The sequence below is a fragment of the Octopus bimaculoides genome, chromosome 6, assembly GCF_046866305.1.
Source record: "Octopus bimaculoides isolate indiv1 chromosome 6, ASM4686630v1, whole genome shotgun sequence".
In the NCBI taxonomy this organism is placed as follows: Eukaryota; Metazoa; Mollusca; class Cephalopoda; order Octopoda; family Octopodidae; genus Octopus; species Octopus bimaculoides.
The window spans coordinates 107178125-107198124 of record NC_142933.1 but is presented as its reverse complement, the minus strand read 5'-3'; the positions used below and the strand labels follow the sequence as shown (position 1 = coordinate 107198124).

The 20000-nt window shown below is 36.8% G+C and overlaps 1 protein-coding gene across 13 annotated transcripts in view; it reads right to left on the bottom strand.

Moving 5' to 3' along the window:
* The window catches only part of LOC106880445 (lethal(2) giant larvae protein homolog 1), a 150402-nt gene that overhangs the window by 35170 nt on the left and 95232 nt on the right, over positions 1-20000 (bottom strand). For 5 of the 13 annotated variants that reach the window (XM_089354383.1, XM_089354389.1, XM_089354386.1 and 2 more), the window contains 6 exons: positions 16394-16587; positions 13731-14014; positions 11737-11842; positions 9201-9321; positions 7960-8205; positions 5027-5188 (listed from right to left, as the gene is read on the bottom strand). In XM_089354383.1, the coding sequence (XP_089210509.1) occupies positions 5027-5188; positions 7960-8205; positions 9201-9321; positions 11737-11842; positions 13731-14014; positions 16394-16587 (1113 nt within the window). The remainder of the gene's footprint in view (positions 1-5026; positions 5189-7959; positions 8206-9200; positions 9322-11736; positions 11843-13730; positions 14015-16393; positions 16588-20000) is intronic. The other 8 variants (XM_089354385.1, XM_089354390.1, XM_089354387.1 and 5 more) reach the window with 2 other exon arrangements.

The following is a 20000-nucleotide window of genomic DNA, read 5'->3' as shown; positions in this document are numbered from 1 at the left end:
TAAACATGAAACCTGAAATATTTAGGAAAGAGGATTTAACGGTATGAGAGATCCAAATCTTTCCTTAATAGATTTATTAGTTCAGACTAAAGGTTTGAAATAGAGTTTAAAACTAAACATTCACTGGAATCATTTACAAAGTATTTTATCTAAGCATAAGGTGTGGGGCCATGGTGCTATTGCAGTGCCCCTTGCTGTATTCACCATTTGTCAATATATTCCCAGGTCCTCCTGGGCAACCTGTCAAGCAGAGTCCTTTCTCGGCGAGATACCTCCTCATTTGACGTTACCATGTGGTATGTGGTCGACCAACACAAACCACCAACCCAGTTAGATCCTCAATGATAAGAACATGGTTAGCAGGGTCTGACTCAGAAAATCGAGTAACATGGCCAAACACTCTGATCTGGTGCCCCCGAGTCCTACAAGTAACACAACACATCCCAGTTTCTGAGTCATTTGTTGGATATGAAATCCAACAGGTGGTAACACATAATTCTGCACAGTGGCCAAGCACCAAAGGAGTTCACATCGATCCTAAGGGCCCTGGACATTATTTCATCATCATCATGGATATTAAGTGATGACAATGATAAAATAATGCACACAAATACAACCATAAGACTCAAAAATTACTTTTAAACAAGATTTAAAATGCCCAACACATTCATACATTATGATTTCCCTCAGTATATTACTATTAAGATATAGTCAAAGAATGGCTATGTGCTTAAGAATGCAGAAATGGTTTTGTGGTTGTAAGTTCCACCTTATGGCACAGAACTTTGAACAAATGTCTTCTACCTTAGCCTCAGTTTACAATACCATGTCAGATGAATTTGGTAAACAAAAAAACTGAGGAAACAAAGCTTGTGGGTATGAGCAGATGATACTTTGTTGATAAGGATGTCATCAGGGTATTTTTTTGAACAGTAGTCCCTTGTTATGTTTGTTCTGCAACAAGTTACAGATACTCCCTTTACCAGAAATACAATAAACCAGGTTTATTGAAAACCCACAGTCAAGGACATTACATTTTACTAATTGTTATGTTAACTATTTCAGCTAAGGTGTATCGTTAAAAAGTAAACAGAAGACAAGACTCGTTAGTATAATATAAAAAGAACTGAGAGTTATTTGTTGCTAGCTATAAACAAAGGAAATATAAATTGTTAGAATTAATTTATCAAAGGCACAGGTGTGGGTGTGTGGTAAGAAGTTTGCTTCCCAACCACATGTTGGTGTGTTTATGTTCCTGTAAGTTAGCGATTTGGTAAAAGGGACCAATAGAGTAAGCATCAGGTGGTAAAAAATATATACTGGGGTCAATTCATATGACTAAAAGTTCTTCAAGGAAGTGCCCCAGCATGGCCAGTCTAGCGATTGAAACATGTAGAAAATGTCATTTTATTCTAGTTTAATTTATTCATTTGTTTATTGCATCCCTGTCTCATTTCACCTCATTCAAACACACCTTTACATCTTTAAACTCCATCCTGTCAACACCTCAAATGTAAAATTCTCCCCTGAAGATGGTGGCGGTGTTATTTGATAATGAATTCAAGTAACTATCATTATTCCAGACTACCAAGCCCTTGGAAACAGCTGTTGGACTCATAAAACTCAACCCATTAACTCATGATATCATTTATAGTCTGTATAAGTTGGATTATTTTTCATCCATACGCATGTACATTTTTTATACTAAATGTATTCAATATTCTGTGCAAATTGACTTGCCTAACTAGCTGGTCCTTACATTTACTCCTCTACCGGCTAAAGTTCAAATCTCTTGAGCACTTCGAAGTGTATTCTATATAGAGAACACCCTCTCTAACCTATAACCTAAATACACTTTTACAATCATACATACAAATACACAGATAGGAACAATGAAGGATTAACAAACAATTAGCCTAATTAATTATGAAAAGCTTGATTTATCTCCCATCAACCGTATTTTCATAGATTTGAATTAAATTTCTGCATAATGCCATCTTCACCACCATTTCCTTTTCAAACTGTGATAATCATATATTTCCCTACAGCAAAATACCTGTTATTATTGCCCCTCTATCATACTTTCACCTATCATCACCTGGCAATAAAGCCACCTTCTTCAACACTACATCTTACCTCAGGTGAGGAGACTGGCAAGCTTTTTGGTGATTTTACTATTCCACGTGAAATAAAGACAAAAAAGAAAAACAAAAACCAACCAGTACACTCTATAAAGTGGTTGGCATTAAGAAAAATATCCAGTCATGGAAACCATGCTAAAGCAGAGTAGCTTGGTGCAGTTTTTTGACTTGCTAGATCCAGTCAAACCATCACGCACAAACCAGCTGGGAAAACAAACGTTAAATGATGATTTTAATCATAGTACAAGAGTTACCTTCCTTAACTCAAACTATACACCAGATGGCTAACGTTACACCAACATAAAAAGTTGTCCTGACCAATTTGAACACGATATTCCACTCACCATCTTGCTAGATACCATCTTGCTAGATGACATCTCTCTCTCTCTCTCTCTCTGTCTATCTATCTATCTATATAGAAGAGCAAGTTGAAGAATCTGATACATGAAATATAATGCCTGGTGAATGAAAACCACGGTGCCAGTGTTCTGATTGATCAAATTATACAGTACTGTATTTCAGGTATTGAATTATTTTTCCTTCTTTTCATCACAACATACATACACCCAAACATCTGTATTTGTGTATACACACACGTGTGCGCACGCTATATACATCTATAGCAAAAAAGGTAAAATACTACACAAAGATCAGGTAAAAAAAAATTAACACAGTATTTGGAATTAGTTTGATGCTCAGGAGATGGGGAAAAAAGGAAATATCTAGCACTTTCAATATTCGCTCTTTTTCTGAGAGACAGGACAGAGACGGAGAGAAGAGAATGGAGAAGAAAAACTGGGGACACAGACACTCACAACACACACACAAATGCGTCTTGGTTTTTAGAACATGTCCACTATAAATTTGCATAGCTGTAAAAGGCAGCTAAAAGGGTTGGCCTCAAGTCATATGACACTACCTGAAGAACTCCCATCTATTTCCATGGAGGAGCAGACGTAAAATTATATGTATATTAGTGGGGTAACAAGACTACCGATGGTTTCATGTTAAGTGGAACCTTAACAGTTATCAAACCTAACGTTGGTACTTGAATCCAAAATGGAGACGAGAACCAATGTGTGTGTGTATGTATATATATATATATATATATATAAAATGCAGGGTCTAAGTATTTAATGTTTTAGGAGACTATAACAAAGCATTAGTTTGAATGTGCGTGTAGATTATTTTGTTAAAATATACCAACCAGTAACTAAGAGTAACGGTGAAGCCTAAAGCAAACAATGGAGCAGACTTTTAAAAGACACAGCAGTTGTATATCAAGCAGACTGGCATAAGGTTCCATTATTTAATAAGTGTACAAGTACAGTTAGCAGTGAGAGCAGAAAAGAAGAAATGAATTCCTGTAATTATCCCAAAAGCTTGATAAATGTAGTAGACAGCTTTGTTACCTAGGTAACTTAATTAGCAATGAGGGGGGGAACTATGTAAAAGCACATCAACCAGAGTAAGCATGGTGGTTGCAAAAAGTTCAGGGAGATATTAGCTCTGTCAGCAACAAAGGAATTGTTGCTACAAATGAAGGATAGACTGCATGAGGGAAGCGCGAATAGAAATTGCAATAATAAGAGATGGTCACTGAATATAGAGGTTAAGAAACAAGGCAATGACATGCTCTGCTGTTTATGTAAAGTCATCATGCAGGAATGATAGAGATTTCGAGACAGAAAAAACAGGCTTCAGAGGGCTCTACCATAGAGTTCATATGAGAAAGCTATAACAACATGGCAATGATTGGAGGGAAAATATCAAACAGTGGAGCACCACCCTGATAACTCATCTCCGTTATTTTTTTCTCTTTTCAGTTACACCTGATCGTTCCAACCCACTTTCCTAAAATCTGAGTAGCCATGTAACTCCTCTACATCAAGAAACCATTTCTGCTCTGGCCTCTACTTCTCGTTTCCTTCTGTAAAGCAATCTTCAAAGAGTGTGTAGTTTTCCAAGGTGCATGGTGACCTCACTAGTGTTGGTGACATGGAAAACACACACAGAACACAGTGTAAAGTAGTTGGCAACAGGAAGAGCATCCAGCCATAGAAGTTATGCCAAAGAAGACATTAGAGAACAATACAGTTGTTGCAGGGGGAGGAAGGATCTTGTTGAAACATCCAACCCACACCAACATGGAACACAGATGTTTAATGATGATGACACTGATGAAAAAAGGATGAGATATGAGCCTATAGCCCTAAAACAGAACTTTAATTAATCGTAAAAGAACACTCTCAGAACAACATAACTAGATTCTCTGTCTACGATCCTAATTTGAATATATATTTTTTATTACAAAAAGCAGAACAGGTGAGTTACTTAGGTCTTAATTAATGATTTTTATAAAACATTGTTTAGGAATCATCCAGGACAATTGTGTTAATAAGATTGAATCTACAGGAAGGTATATTGTTGTAATTCCAAATGAAACACAGTAAAACTATGAAAACAGGGTGAAACTGGAGTGCATAAAAGAAAGTGTGCAGGTGAATATTAGATACAAAATTAAATAAATGAATATATTTCCGATTGATAAATAAGGTTCAACTAGCAGGGGGTGGAAAACAAATCATGTATTTGAAGAATCATTTTAAACTAGTAAAATTCCTACTTCTTTTTTTTCTTTTGTCATAAACAAATGTGTGATATTGAATTAGTAGATAAAGTGAGTAAAAGCAGAACTGGGAAAACAGCTGAAAAGAGAGAGAGATTAATTAAATGCATTTAACTGACAGCCAGTAAGTTGAGTAATTAGTCAAGCTAAGATAGATTAGAACCATTGCTATTTGTGAGCGGTAAAAGAACTGAGAAGAAAATGCTGCATGCTGCTTTTTCAGCCAAGCATTGGCCATGGCTAACAAAATACTTACGCTACATCTATGATACTATCTTGAGAGATATCACCAGTGGTGGTGGTGGTGGTGTCAGCCCGTGAATCATTGTGTTGGGTTTCCTCAATCAATCCCTCGATATTTTCAGCCACATCGTTATTTGTCCCGGTGCCTTCCGGTCCTTCTGCTTCTCCCTCTCTGCTGGAAAACATGGCGATAGAGAGGCATCGAGACCCAATAACCCAATGAATCGATGATGGCCCTAAGGCAGTGCTATAATTGCAAGTCTTTAAATTTGTCACTTTATATTAATCAAGCCACCTAATGAACCAATGAAATTAACCAAACACTGTACTTTTTCTCCTTTTATCTTTTTTTTTTTTCTTTTCGTTTTACAATAATTTAAAAGTTTCACTTTTATGCCTTCAATATTTCAGACATTTTAATGAAGGATTAACAACTAATTACTTATAAAGTAGTGCATGAAAATACACTAAACAGAAATTCTATTTCAAGGAATTTAACATCAAAATGAAGGAAATGCTTCAGCCAGTTCTTAACTGTGTTGGTAAAGACAAACCACAGATTGAGGATTTTAAATTCTTTTTTACTGCACAGTATGAAAACCACTTCCATCGCCTTGTTCAAAAATTAAGCAAATATTAATAGCAATTTCACGAAATTTATGGAACTTTTAGATGACAGAAGGTCTCGTTTTCCTATCTTATAGTTTGATTGTTGAAAAATATTACACTATTTACTTTCTCATCTTTCAATGATACCAGAGATATACTGGTGTCCTGACCTTCAGACCAGCACCTGCCTCCTCTACAAAAACAGAAACTATTTGGGTGGAGAAGATAAACTTCAATTATTGTAATTCATCATTTGTGTATTCTTCAGATACCATTAAATTACAAAAAAAGGGGGGGGGGGAGTGGACAAGCTCCTGTGATACTCTTTAAAAGGATAGGAAGTAGTTGGAAAAGTTCTAGAAGCATTAGTGATTCATTTGTTAAGAAGCATAGTTCCCTTAATCTTTATGGTCAAGTGCAGAGAAAGGCTATATACATACATATATATATATATGCATAATGATGACAACACCAAAAGGAGAGAAGGGAATACCAGGCATTCTCTAAGATGTAATATCCCCATACAGAGAAAGGAACAAAGCTTCACATACAAACATAATACTATATATATATATATATATATATATATATATATATATATATATATATATGATACCTACAGAGTAATGAGAACTGGACAAAATCTATACTAAATGAAATGACAAAATCCATGCAATTTTTTCCACAATATTAAAAACTACAAAATAGTTATATAAAGAATAAAATTATAAATTACATCCGTAATTTAAAAGAATTGAAGCTAATTGTTGTAGTTAGGGTTATAGTTTGGCTTATTAGTGACATTGAAACAACAGTTTACAATATAAACATGCAGTTATAACAACAGGTTTATATAGTTACGATGGAAGAAAAAAAAAAAGAGAATATTCAACATTTTTACTTTTGTTAAGTTTAAATGGATATCACATGGCACCATCTCACAAAGAGAGTGAAATTTGAAATTTACCATTTAACTAAATTTGATGTGACATCAATTTAAAACCCAAGTCAAAAAGACAGAAACAGAGAGAGAGAGAGAAAGAATGATTCACTGAAAATTAACCCTTTCATGAACAGACTGATTTAAAATATGGTATTTTGAACAGTAATGCTGTAAAACTTCAACAGTATAGGCACAGGAGTGGCTGTGAGGTAAGACGTTTGCTTCCCAACCTCATGGTTCTGGGTTCAGTCCCACTCCATAGCACCTTGGGCAAGTGTCTTCTACTATAGCTTCGGGCCAATCAAAGCCTCGTGAGTGGGTTTGGTAGATGGAAACTGAAAGAAGCTTGTTGCACCTGTGTGTGTGTGTGTGTGTGTGTGTGTGTGTGTGCATCTTTGTGTTTGCCTGCCACCACCATCATCACTTGACAACTGGTTTTGGTGTGCTGCTAACATCCTCGGAACTTAGCAGTTCAGCAGAAGAGACCAATAGAATAAGCACCAGGCTTCAAAACAATAATTACTGGGGTTGATTCGTTTGGCTAAAATCCTTCAAGGCTGTGCCCCAGCATGGCCGCAGTCTAATGACTGAAACGAGCGAGAGGTAATAAACCAACTTGCTACTATCATTATAAACACACCACATCAATTAGTGCTATGAATGGGAGTCTTAGTGTTCAGGGTTTCTAATCATGAAAGGGTTAGCAGCAAACAAGAGATGACAAATTACAACACGCTGGATGCCAAAGAAACAGATATTTCTTCAGAGATGAAAAAAAAGACCCCACTAAACGAGAAATGGCTCTGAATGAGGAGTTTCTGGCCGAATGTACTCACGTGAAATACCGTTCCAAATAAAATCCCAGAACAATTTGATAGAACTGCAAACCCACAGAAAACCCCTATGTATGATTCTTTTAATTTGTTGAGAATGAAAAATTAGCACATGCAGCCAAAATTAATTTCTTTAGAGATATAGAAGCTCTAAACCTGATAATATTCGTAAAAAATTTAATGTATCCATTAAGTTAATTTAACCCTTTGCCTGTCTTGTGTACCACATGTGATACACACGACATATTTTCCTGGCATCCATGCATCATGTAGGATACACATTCCCAATTTTTGTTGACTACCAGAGTAACTTGGGACTTATAAAAGGAAAGCTTTATATTACTCACAACGTAAGAGACAAAGAGAAACTAAAAGTCTGAAAACAAGCAAGGACGTTTAGGACAAATTGGTCAAAATGCTTTGGACAGGCAAAGGGTTAAAAAAAAAAAGGAAAAATAGAAACCTTAAATAGCATTAAATTAATGAAAAGTGGATTTAAATAAACACTCATGCTCCCACCAACAATTTTAGGGGAACATTTGAGCAGCAAACAGATCTTACAGTTCATTAGCAGGGTTCTCTGTGGATGGGGCATTCACTTGTTCTGAAGGTTCTGCAGGTTGTTGTTCTGTTTCTGGCAAAACTTCAGGCTCAGGAACTGGTTCAGGTCGCATTCCCTCTGCCAATTCTATGGTGCAGTTTGGTTGTGTGACATAACGTTTTGATAACGATGTTCGGCAAAACTCAGACGAACAGATCAAATGGAACCCTTGACCATTCTTTGTGAAAATAAAAGATGAAATGCCACTGGAAAAAAAAAAAAAAAAAAAAAAGACAACAGGTAAGTTACCAAGATGGAAAACACAAGGTTATTGTTTTTAACGTACACTTTTCCATGCTTGCAGGGATCGGATGGAATTCATAAAGGCAGATTTTCTACAACCAAGATGCCTTTCCTGATGCCAAACTTCACCTGCTTCCAAGAAAGGTAATATTTCTTCGTAGCCAGAGATGTTTATGCTGAATATTGGAAATGAATGACACTGCTTATATAACAGTGACACTCATTTACAACTGTCCGATGATGTCAGCACAAGGAGACACAGACCAACACTCACATATATACATGAACATATGTATACATACATGCATATATACATATATATATATACATACACACACACACACACACACACATCATGCAGCTGTTTTAATTAAATACTGCCATGTCTCAATCATGTATACCAGATTTTTATTATATACATAACTGGCTAAAACATATTTAAAATAAAAAGCATAAAAGAATAAATTTCACATACATTTCATACTTTTGCTCAACGACCGTTTCACAAAGACAGACACACCACCAAATGAATGATTACATAATTGTCATACAATTAATGTAATTTAAATTAAGTTAAACCAGTAACAGTTTTCTGATTAATACAACAATCCTGACAATTTGGGTACATGCAGTTTTTAAATCAATTTAACTTAATTTAAATTAATCATGTACACAATTATGTAATTATATATTTGGTGATGCTTGTCTTAATGAAACAGCTGTTGAGCAAAAGGGTACACTGTGAGATTAATGCTTTTCTTTTACACACACACACACAGACACACACACACAAACACACACACACACACACACACACACACCAGACTCCATTCACCTTTAAATAAATTGTAAATGACCAATAATAATGCTTTTCTTGAAACTGATAATGTAGGAATTGTTGAATTAATGTTGATTCAAATACTGAAAGAAATGGTAAAAAATGAAAACCATAACTTACTTTAGGTCCTCTTTCTTAATGGAATTTTCTGCCAGCTGTAACCGAAGACTTGGTAGAGTGTAGATTCTTAATTCTCCGAGATTGGTCAAGCAAGCTATATCAAATTCACTGTAATTTTCATCTATAACAAGGGAAAACAAAATGCATAAGGCTGACATGCCATACAGTACATGCTACAATCAAGGATATGTGCTTCCGGGCATTACGATTTTGCCATACTTCTCTGGAATAATGTTACCCAACAGGGTGCACAGCTCAGAGAGGAAGGAGTCTCTTGGAGTCAAGCCACAAATTCTCTGCATTGAGAGGTCACAACTCCAATACTATTGATGTGATTGGAATGTTGCTGGAAAGAATCACAAGATGGACTCTTCAAGCCAAGCCAACCACAGGGGGGAAACCTAGGGGTAGGCCAAGATCAAGATGGTTGGATAATATCCATAACCTCAGTTGGTCATGCTTGGAAACCCAACTGGAAACCGTAATGGCGGTTACTTCTTACAAGACCCTATGGAGGAGGTGTCTGAGGATTTTCCTCCCATGACCATCCAAGAAATAGTGGACAGAGAAAATGGAGGGATGGTAAAAAAGAACCAATGGCGCTGTTTCCCTTACATAGCTATGAAAGTGAGACATTCACAGACAAAGTGGAGATGAAATCCCAGAGTATTCATTACCTTTGCAAAGTAAATTTGTAACGTAAACAGACAATAACTGAAGGTTGTATTCCAGATATAACTAACTTTCTCTTCCAATTAATTTTCACAGCTGCAGGTCTCCCTAATGCTAAACATCTGGCTGTGAGGTTATAGTAATACATGGTACCAACCAGTAAAGCAAAACTATGATAGTAATCTTTTCTACACTAGGCACAAGGCCTGATTTTTCGGGGGGGGGGGGGGGGCAGTTGATTAGATCGAACCAGTATGCAACAGGTACTTCATTTATTGACCCTGAAGGATGGAAGGTAAAGTCGACCTCGGTGGAATTTGAACTCAGAACATAAAGATAGATGAAATACCGCAAGGCATTTCACCTGGCATGCTAACATTTCTTATTTCTTTATTGCCCACAAGGGGTTAAACAGAGGGGACAAACAAGGACAGGTAAAGGGATTAAGTCAATTATATCGTCACCAGTGTGTAACTGGTACTTATTTAATTGACCCCGAAAGGATGAAAGGCAAAGTAGACCTCGGTGGAATTTGAACTCAGAGTGTAACGGCATACAAAATACTGCTAAGCATTTCGCCCAGCATGCTAACGTTTCTGCCAGCCCACCGCCTTAAAAATAAGATAATAATAAAATATACTTTGCACATGAGATAAATACAACTGGAGATGGAAACCGAATTACACATGCATTATTTTCTCTTCAAGATTTTACCTCAATAATTCATTTAAATATTACTATGCTACAGGTAATTATTGCTTTTAACTCCACAACATCGTCACTGTTTAACCTGTAATAAGTCATTAATGTAAGTTGGAACAAATGTCTCCTTATATGTAACGTGTTCATGTTGTAACATGATGTAAGTAGAAAGCATTGTCAGAAGGCAGTTCATTTATAACAAAGCAAACTATATTTAATTCAATGAGTGCTGCCAAGTAGTATCAATGATAAGTAGTGAGAGTCGGGGCCTTTATATGTATGTAAGGTATGAATGTAAGTCAGGAAAGCCAAAATAACTTATGTAGGCATGAATGAGAAGCCATAAGCTGTGATAAGCGAGAAGTCATAAGCTGGTCTGTGTTAGCTGGGACGAGAAAGAATTATTCGTCATATCAATTGTGTTGAGGGAACTGGACTGTAAAAGATGTCTACGGTACTAAGCTGATGCAAGAAACTAGGAGCTGTTCACGATGAAGAACATCCTTCTGCTAACTAAATTGAAAACTGTGCACAACACTGCTGGGCAGAAGCCGCTGTGTATTAATTAGTCCACAGTTAGCTCCAATTGGCTGGTGTGGCTAGAGCATAACTGTGCTAATGCGTGGCCACCAAATATGGCTTCCCTGGTCACTACAAACCTTATCACGTCATGTTCTTGGTATAGTGGGAATAGCCTAAATGACATCCCAGCTAGATTCCCATTAAAATGGTAATGAACAATACACATAAAATAAAGATAAAATATTCAAAATAGACAGCCAATCATATTGCAGCTTTGTAGTCAAGTGTGTTTAAGACTCAGTATTAATCATATCCACAACAGTTGAATTTTACTTTTTCTGAGAGAGTCAGAATGACCAAAGTGGAGCAGGAAAGAGAAAAATAGTGATGATGAGGTATCAGGATGGACCTTCAGAACAGACAACTCTATTATAATTCTACAGCCAACATGAGAGATAAAAGAAGACAGTTACCATGGCAACTGTAGCTGGTAATGGCAATAGTAATAATGATGATAATATAGGTCATGTCTCAACTTATCACTGTGGTGGGGGTGGGGTGGGGGTAGTGGTAATAACTATAAGTATGGTAGGTGATAGTGATGATGATGATGATGAAATTCTATTGAGAAGTTACTTACCACTACGACTCCTGAAGTTGACAAAAGACACTTTCCGAACCATTGATCCATCGATGACTGTAAGTTTGCGCTTGCACACTGGTTTTAGATTAGGAAGGGAAAATACCTGTGGATGGCAAAACAGAGAATAGGGAGGGAAAAAAAAACAAAAAAAAACTGTACTGAATGTAAAGACCATTTCATAAACAATATTAAAAAAATCATCAAAGAGATACAATTCCTATTTTAAACCAGTCAAAGTATTCTATGAACAGCCGAACACAACTGGTGTGAATGAAACCTCAAATGATATGAATAACATGTCGAATGGTATAAATATTCAAATGGCATGACTTAAACCCCAAAGAGCATGAATAAAACTATAAATGCCTGGAACTTCTAAATGGTTACTCTTTTACTCTTTTACTGGTTTCAGTCATTTGACTGTGGCCATGCTGGAGCACCACCTTTAGTCGAACAAATCGACCACAGGACTTATTCTTTCTAAGCCTAGTATTTATTCTATCGGCCTCTTTTGCCGAACCGCTAAGTTACGGGGATGTAATCATACCAGCATCAGTTGTTAAGCGATGTTGGGGGGACAAACACAGACACACACATATATATATGACGGGCTTCTTCCGGTTTCCGTCTACCAAATCCACTCACAAGGCTCTGGTCAGCCTGAGGCTATAGTAGAAGACACTTGCCCAAGGTGCCATGCAGTGGGGCTGAACCCGGAACCATGTGGTTCTCAAACAAGCTACTTACCACACAGCCACTCCTACGCCTTACTTATAAATAGCAAGATTCATCGACTGGAGAATATTGATCTCAAAATGATAAAATTGGGATTATGGCTTTCCACAAATTTTAGAGACATTGTTACAACAAGTAATCCCAAACAGGCATTTTAGAGATTAGATACCATTTCTACAAGCAATCCATTCATTTGTCAAAGAGAAATTGGAACCTATGTTAGCCATCAGGGTACACGGACAGGATGTCAAATGTACCTTTGCCAAAGGACAAGAAACCAAACAGACATAAAGCTGAATGGACAAGATGCCAAAAAGACATACAAAAATTAAAATACATGATAACCATTTTATTCCTACAATATGACCATTTGACAGGCTAAAATGGTCATTAAACTATGTAGGTAGGAGTGGTTTTTTTATTTTTTTTTATCATTATTATCATTGTGTCTGAGTAGCTTTATGTCTGTCTGGCATTGTGTCCATTCAGTTTCTTGGCTTTGGTTTCTTGTCCTTTGGCAAAAGTGCACTTGGCATTCTGTCCATGCACAACCACCAAACTGAGCCTTAAGGTGTGATGAGACACATGAAGGTCACAAGACTGGCAGCAAAAATAGTTGTAGAATCTGCAATTTTTACACCAAATGTTACCATTTTTTGACTCCAGCTTTTTACCTTTCTGAGATCAATAAAACTAGCACAACGATATACTACTGGTATAATTAATTTGATTACATGCTTTTTGGAATAACGCTGCAACTAAAATTAGAAGCCATTATTACAATTATACTATGTAACAATTAAACAAAGGAGAGGCTTTACTACGTCAGCTTTTCAGACCTGCCTAGGCTGATTGACAGGGAAAAATAGGCGAGATTAATTCAGCTAATCTAAACATAATTTACACATTTATCTATCTAAAATATACGCACCAAATAACCCCATGTATTTTTTAGTTCATAATTTCGACCTTTTTGATACCAACTAGCCTAACTCCACACACTCGTTCTATGATACAAACTTCTGATTTTTAAGTGGTCTACATTAAAAACCTACCAAAATTTTCATGTCAATTTATGTTCTAAACTCCAGCTCAGTAGCAGTAGCAGTAGTAGTAGTAGTATTTCACTAAATTCTTCATTATTTTTTCAAAATTAATCAAAAGAAAAAGGCAGTATATTTCAACAGAAATCTGCTAACAGAATGTGTTTTAAACCCGTTTTAAGGGCATGAAATTTCAGCCAAGAATTCACCCACCTTGAACTGTTCTTCTGAACAAACAACTAGTTGGTGTTCCCCACTCATATCGGCAGCCTTGGCACGTTCATGTAACACTTCAAGCGGTTCTGGTAGCACACGAGCTCTTTTGTCGATAACAGCCATAGAAATGACAGGAGCTCTATGGCGTAGTTTTATTTCTTTAGCAAGGAATGAACTAACAGATTCAGAGGCACGTTTGTCACTTGGTGGAATTGTTATTGTGTAGATATATACGTATCCAGCATTGGTACCCACCCACAGTGTAGGTTGAGGAGATGTATCTGCAGAAAAAGGAAAAATTCATTTTTTGGACATCATTTTTTGTCGTCATCATCAACTCCTGTAAAGGTACATGGATTAGTGTATTCAGCTTACAATCATTAGGTTGTGAGTTCAGTTCCTGGTGGTGTGTGAAATACCCTAACCACTAAACCATGAACCTTCGCCAAAAAACATGCAATTTTCCTGTCAATATAGCCATATTTAATATACAAGTATATTTCACAATCAAATCTACGAAGTAGCAAATAAATTAAATGATAAAATTTTTTAAAAACTCCAGTTGTCATCTTGTTTCAATGTATCAACACTTATAAGGCAATAATAGTTTAATTAAATACATATTCAAATTTGTAAATAAGTCACTAATTCACAAAAAAGATGAAGCTCAAAACATTAATATTCTTTGGAAAACTTTGAATGACATTTTGCAGCAAATTTGTCAAGTGCTGAATATTCCCTTCCTTTACCGAACATCTCTCTCCCTCACACACACACACACACACACACACACACGATAGGTTTATTTCTATTTTTGAAATCCACTCACAAGGCTTTGGTTGACCACTTGGCAAAGGTACTGTACAGTGGGACCGAACCCAAACGCACGTGATTGGGAAGCAAGCTTCTTAACTTCACAGCCATGTCTGTGCTTATAAAAAGCCACACCTAATTGCTGTGCTTCATTTTATGTCCACTTTCCATGCTGGCATGAGTCAGAGACGATGTCACAATCCGACTCGGTACTTAATCAGTTTTACTGCCCTCACAGGCAGGTCAGAAGACCATCTATTGACATACATTTCCTCTTAGACTTGGCTTCTAAAAAGGGATGCCCTTCCTATCACCAACCACTTTACAGATTGTACCAAGTGTATTTTATCATGACATCAGCACTAGACAAATAATCAGATCTTCAACAAAAATAGAGGGTCTTTTCAACTCTTATCTCTGCTTGTTTGTCAACCACTTCACAAAGTGCATTGCAAGCATTTTAGCCTGACACCAACACTAAAGAGGGTGGCTTGTCTTCAAAAAGATTAAAGAGTCCTTCAGACCATACATTGTCTGTACTCGTTTGCTAACCACTTTACAGAGCGCACTGGGTATATTTTATTAGGGCACCAGCATTGATGAGATTATCTTGTTCCTTGTAAGAGTAAAGAGCCCTTTTATCATCATCATCATCTAATACCCATTCTCCATGCTGGCATGGGTTGGACAGTTTGACAACAGCTGGCAAACTGGAGGATTATGCCGAGTTCTTCTGTTTGTTTTAGCATGGTTTCTGTAGCAGGATGACCTTCTTAATGCCAACCACTTTACAGAGTGCACCGGGTGCTTTTTACATGGCACCAGCTCCAGTGGGACCACCAAATAACTTGCAAGACAAGAGAGATTCCTTTTGATGGGAAGGAGTCATATTGAGGGCAGTGGCTTTGTGCCGGTTGATGAGAGGTTGAAAGAATAACAAAGGGATAGAGGTAGGTGTCTTGCTGTAGAAGAGATACAAGGACACCCAAGTTGGAGAAGAAGGGAGGAGACTTAGAGTGTGAGAGATGGTGGTGGATGCATGTCAAGACATACCCTCAAGGCACAGAGGGCAGTTATTTTAAATTTTGAAACTGGAATTCTGCAAGATTGAGTTGATAAAATAAATATCAACTACAAACTGGACCCAATTCTATCACAACTACATTGTCCTTGCTGGTAGGAATTACCATAGTGCCCATCATCATCATTTAAATGTCCCCTTTTCCATGCCTGTATATGTCACATGGAGTTTACTGATGCAGATTCTCAATGGCCTGATGATCTTCCTGTTGCCAACCCTCACCTGTTCGTCACCAGTTTCCAAATGAAAGCAGTATTGCCCCAAGGCCAGACATGTTTCTGAATACCACTCATTTATATCAATCACGAAACGTCAGACATGGAGACACAAATATACACAGTCACACACATATATGACAGGCTTCTTTCAGTTTCCACCTACAAAATCCACTCACAAGGCTTTTGCCAACCCAGGGCTAAAGTAGAAGATACTTTGGCCAAGGTACCACACAGTAGGACTGAACCCAAAACCATAAGGTTGGGAAGCAAACTTTTTAACCACACAGCCACAGCTATTCACAAAAGAGAAATGTATAACCTAAAATTTGAGTAAGAAAGGAGATTCTCTTCAAAGTGAGAAGACTTTCCAAATTCTTCAAACCCTCACCACTCAAATATAGAATCACCAATGCGAAACAAGGTTCTCAAGACTGGCCTAACCTTCCACTTCCAAAGTCTTTTCTCTTGTAAAATCCTTCTCCATCGACCCAAAATATCTTTCTATGACAAAAGAGACTCGGATAAAATAATATAAGCAAGTTACTTACTGTTGATTGCAAAAGTATCTGCGAAATACAAGAATCTCACTATGGAGGCCATGGAATCATCCAAACTCCGGGCTTCTACTTGCCTCTCCATTGGCTTTAATTCTGGAGATGATGACAACGGAGATGCACTAGCAGAAGCACCTTCAGCTGGCGCCGTGCCTTCAGTAGAGGCTGCTTCTCCTCCTTCAATCTCACTACAATAAAAAAAATTAGTAAAACAAAAAAAATACAAATTAAACCAAATACAAACAGCAAAACAAAAAAAAAGACAGGCATCTTTTATCTTTTAAACTTCAAGTGATTTGTGCTTTTAATTTAGTGATTATGCAAATGAACATTAACAATATAAATCAGTGGTACTCAACAAAGGTCCACATGACCCTAAGGGGTCCATATATGATCTAGTTAGAATTTATGGGCAGTAAATTGCTTATATTTCTACAATTTCTTTTATTCTTTCACTTGTTTCAGTCATTTGACTGTGGCCATGCTGGAGCACAACCTTTAGTCAAACAAATTGAACCCAAGACTTATTCTTTGTAAGCCTAGTACTTATTCCATCGGTCTCTTTTGCCGAACTGCTAAGTTATGGGTGGACGTAAACACACCAAAATGGTGGCAGGGACAAACAGACACACACACAAATATACATATATATTTATACACGACGGGCTTCTTTCAGTTTCCATCTACCAAATTCACTCACAAGGATTTGGTGGGTCCGAGGCTATAGTAGAAGACACTGGCCCAAGGTGCCATGCAGTGGGACTGAACTCAGAACCATGTGGTTGGGAAGCAAGCTTCTTACCACATGACCACACTGCACTTACACAAAATATTTTAACCTTTTTTTTGTTTTTTTAATACAATTCCTAGTAAAATTTAATTATAAAAAATATATTAGGATTTTTTTTTTAATGGCTATGAGGGTATCCAGTAGAGTAAAATAGCTGTCAAAGGGGTCCTGCTTCCCAACCACATGGTTCTGGGTTCAGTCCCACTGCGTGGCACCTTGGGCAAGTGTCTTCTACTATAGCCACAGGCCAACCATAGCCTTGTGAGTGGATCTGGTAGACAGAAACTGATGGAAGCCCTTTGTATATATATATGTGTGTGTGTGTGTGTGTGTGTGTGTGTGTGCGTGTATGTGTGTATGTATGCATGTGTATGTGTGTGTTTGCCCCTCAACATCGCTTGACAACCAATGCTGGTGTGTTTACGTCCCTGTAACTTAGCAGTTTAGCAAAAAAGACTGCTAAAACAAGTACTAGGCTTACAAAGAATAAGTCCTGGGGTTGATTTGCTTGACTAAAGTGGTGCTCCAGCATGGACACAGTCAAATGACTGAAACAAATAAAAGAATAGATATTTCTTAACATTTTCAAAACCAGACAAACTCATTACCAAAGTTTCTCTGAAAGTCAAGAATTTACCATTTTTTTTCTTCTCAATCATTTACCATATGTTTAAACTTCACACAAGAAATACAAATGCATTCTGTAATTCTAAACATTGTATGACCATATTCAGAGGTGGGTACGGATGGATTTTTTTCTCTCACCTACCCAACAGAGTTGAGTTAAATACTGAATGTGTGCAAATCAATGAGAGAGCCTCAACTTGACCTGCTAAGAAGTAGTAGCCAAACCATCTTCGAATCACACTCTGTTGTCTTCAATAAATAAACACACATTAAGTAACGCAGTCCAAGACATTTAAAAACAGAAATGGATGGTTACAACTGGATAAGTTTTTGATCAAAGGTCTGCTCAATTAAGGGTGACCCCGGGGTTAAATAACAATAACAAAACTACGGAATGGTAGGCTTTGCAAAAGGATAGGCCATTAAAGAACCCTTCACCCCTGATTAAACAACCCTTGGTTTATTTATTTATAGATCTTTGAAATCATCTGCTTTGTTCCTGGTCATCTTTATTATGATGTAATAAGATTGTTGTTGAGTAGCGTTCAGGAGCGCTATGGCTTGCCAAAAAAGGCGACAGAGCAGAGATATAAGTCAGGTAAAGAAAGACAGCAATGAAAGCCAAAACAACATGCACAGCACACAGAATTAACCCTTTTGCTACCAACCCGGTTGAAACTGCCTCTGGCTCTGTAGTACAAATGTCTGGTTTTCATAAGCTTTGAATTAAAATCTTCCATCAAACCTTAGTCACAATTTATGTTCCTAACACTAGCTGAATGATAATAACTAAGTTATTTTAATAAATTCTTTGTTATATTTAAAATTTACTTAAAGAAACACAGAGCATCTCAACAGAAATATGGTAACAAAAGGGTTAAACACAAACAGACATAGAAGAGTCATAAAGAGGAACAGGTGCATAGGCACATCAGGAGAAGTATGGAATTTTTGAAGAATGCAGAAGCCTGACAGCTAACAATTCATGCTAGAAGTTTATTCCATGCTTTGACAATTTTGAGCATGAAAAATTGCTCTTGAAAGTCATGGGTATAGTGTTGTTCTTTTATTATATATAAGCAAGTCCATAAATGGTAACCATAGCACATTCTGCCTCATGCACAACACACAAGGAGGCCCGAAATTTATGACATTCTTATGAGTCACAGCTGGGATGATCTTCACATTGTTCAACATGTCTTTGAAGATAATTTCTCTCTGTCAAAAACCACAGCATCTTGCCTTTCAATAGTATATATACATTAAGTAAGATGGACAGATGGCAATTTTCATTTACAATTGCAGTGTGGAAGGTGTTTATAAGTCATTTAAAAACACAAAAACCGTTAGATTCACTTCAACATTTAAATTTAGTTTGTCAAAATACTTTCATCACTGAGATCGCGACCTGTTCACTGACAAAATTCCACCCATGGAAGCAGCACGGAATTTTGTCAGTGAACACGTTGCAGTTTCAAGGCGATGAAAAATTTTTTAGCAAACTAAATTTAAATGTTGAAGTGAATCTAACGGTTTTTTGTGTGTTTTTAAATGGCTTATAAACACCTTCCACGCTGCAATCGTTTTTGTTTCAGCACACAATCTTAGATTGGGTCACCTGCTATGCAAGTACATCTTTGTAATTTTCATTTAATACTGCTGCAATTGCATTATACTGAGTGTTTATTCAGCCACACTAACTTTCCACAATATCAGTGAATGTATGATTTACTGTTTCCTATATATTGGAGGGGTCAGATTTCGTCTAGGAATGTGACAGCCAGGTATACATCACTGACAAGTATCAAGATATGTAGGTTCAACATTTTCCTTACTTTGAATCAAAGAGACTCACAGCAAAATTTAACAAACTATGGCAAAACTAAATACACAAAACAAGTGAAAGAATTGTAATAGTTTGCTAAAAGAAGGAATTAGACACCACTTTGTGCCAATGAACAGATAACGAGCGATCAATGAATGATATTGATCACCGATCACCTGCCAATTAACCCTTTTGATAGTAACTTGTCTCAAACTACCTCTGCTTCTTTGATACAAATTTCCTTGTTTTAAACGGAGCAAAATTAATATTTTTCATAGAAATTTCAAGTCCCAAACACCAGCTGAACAATGATAAAGTCATTGCTGTTTGAAATTAATCTAAATTAAAATCTATAAAAA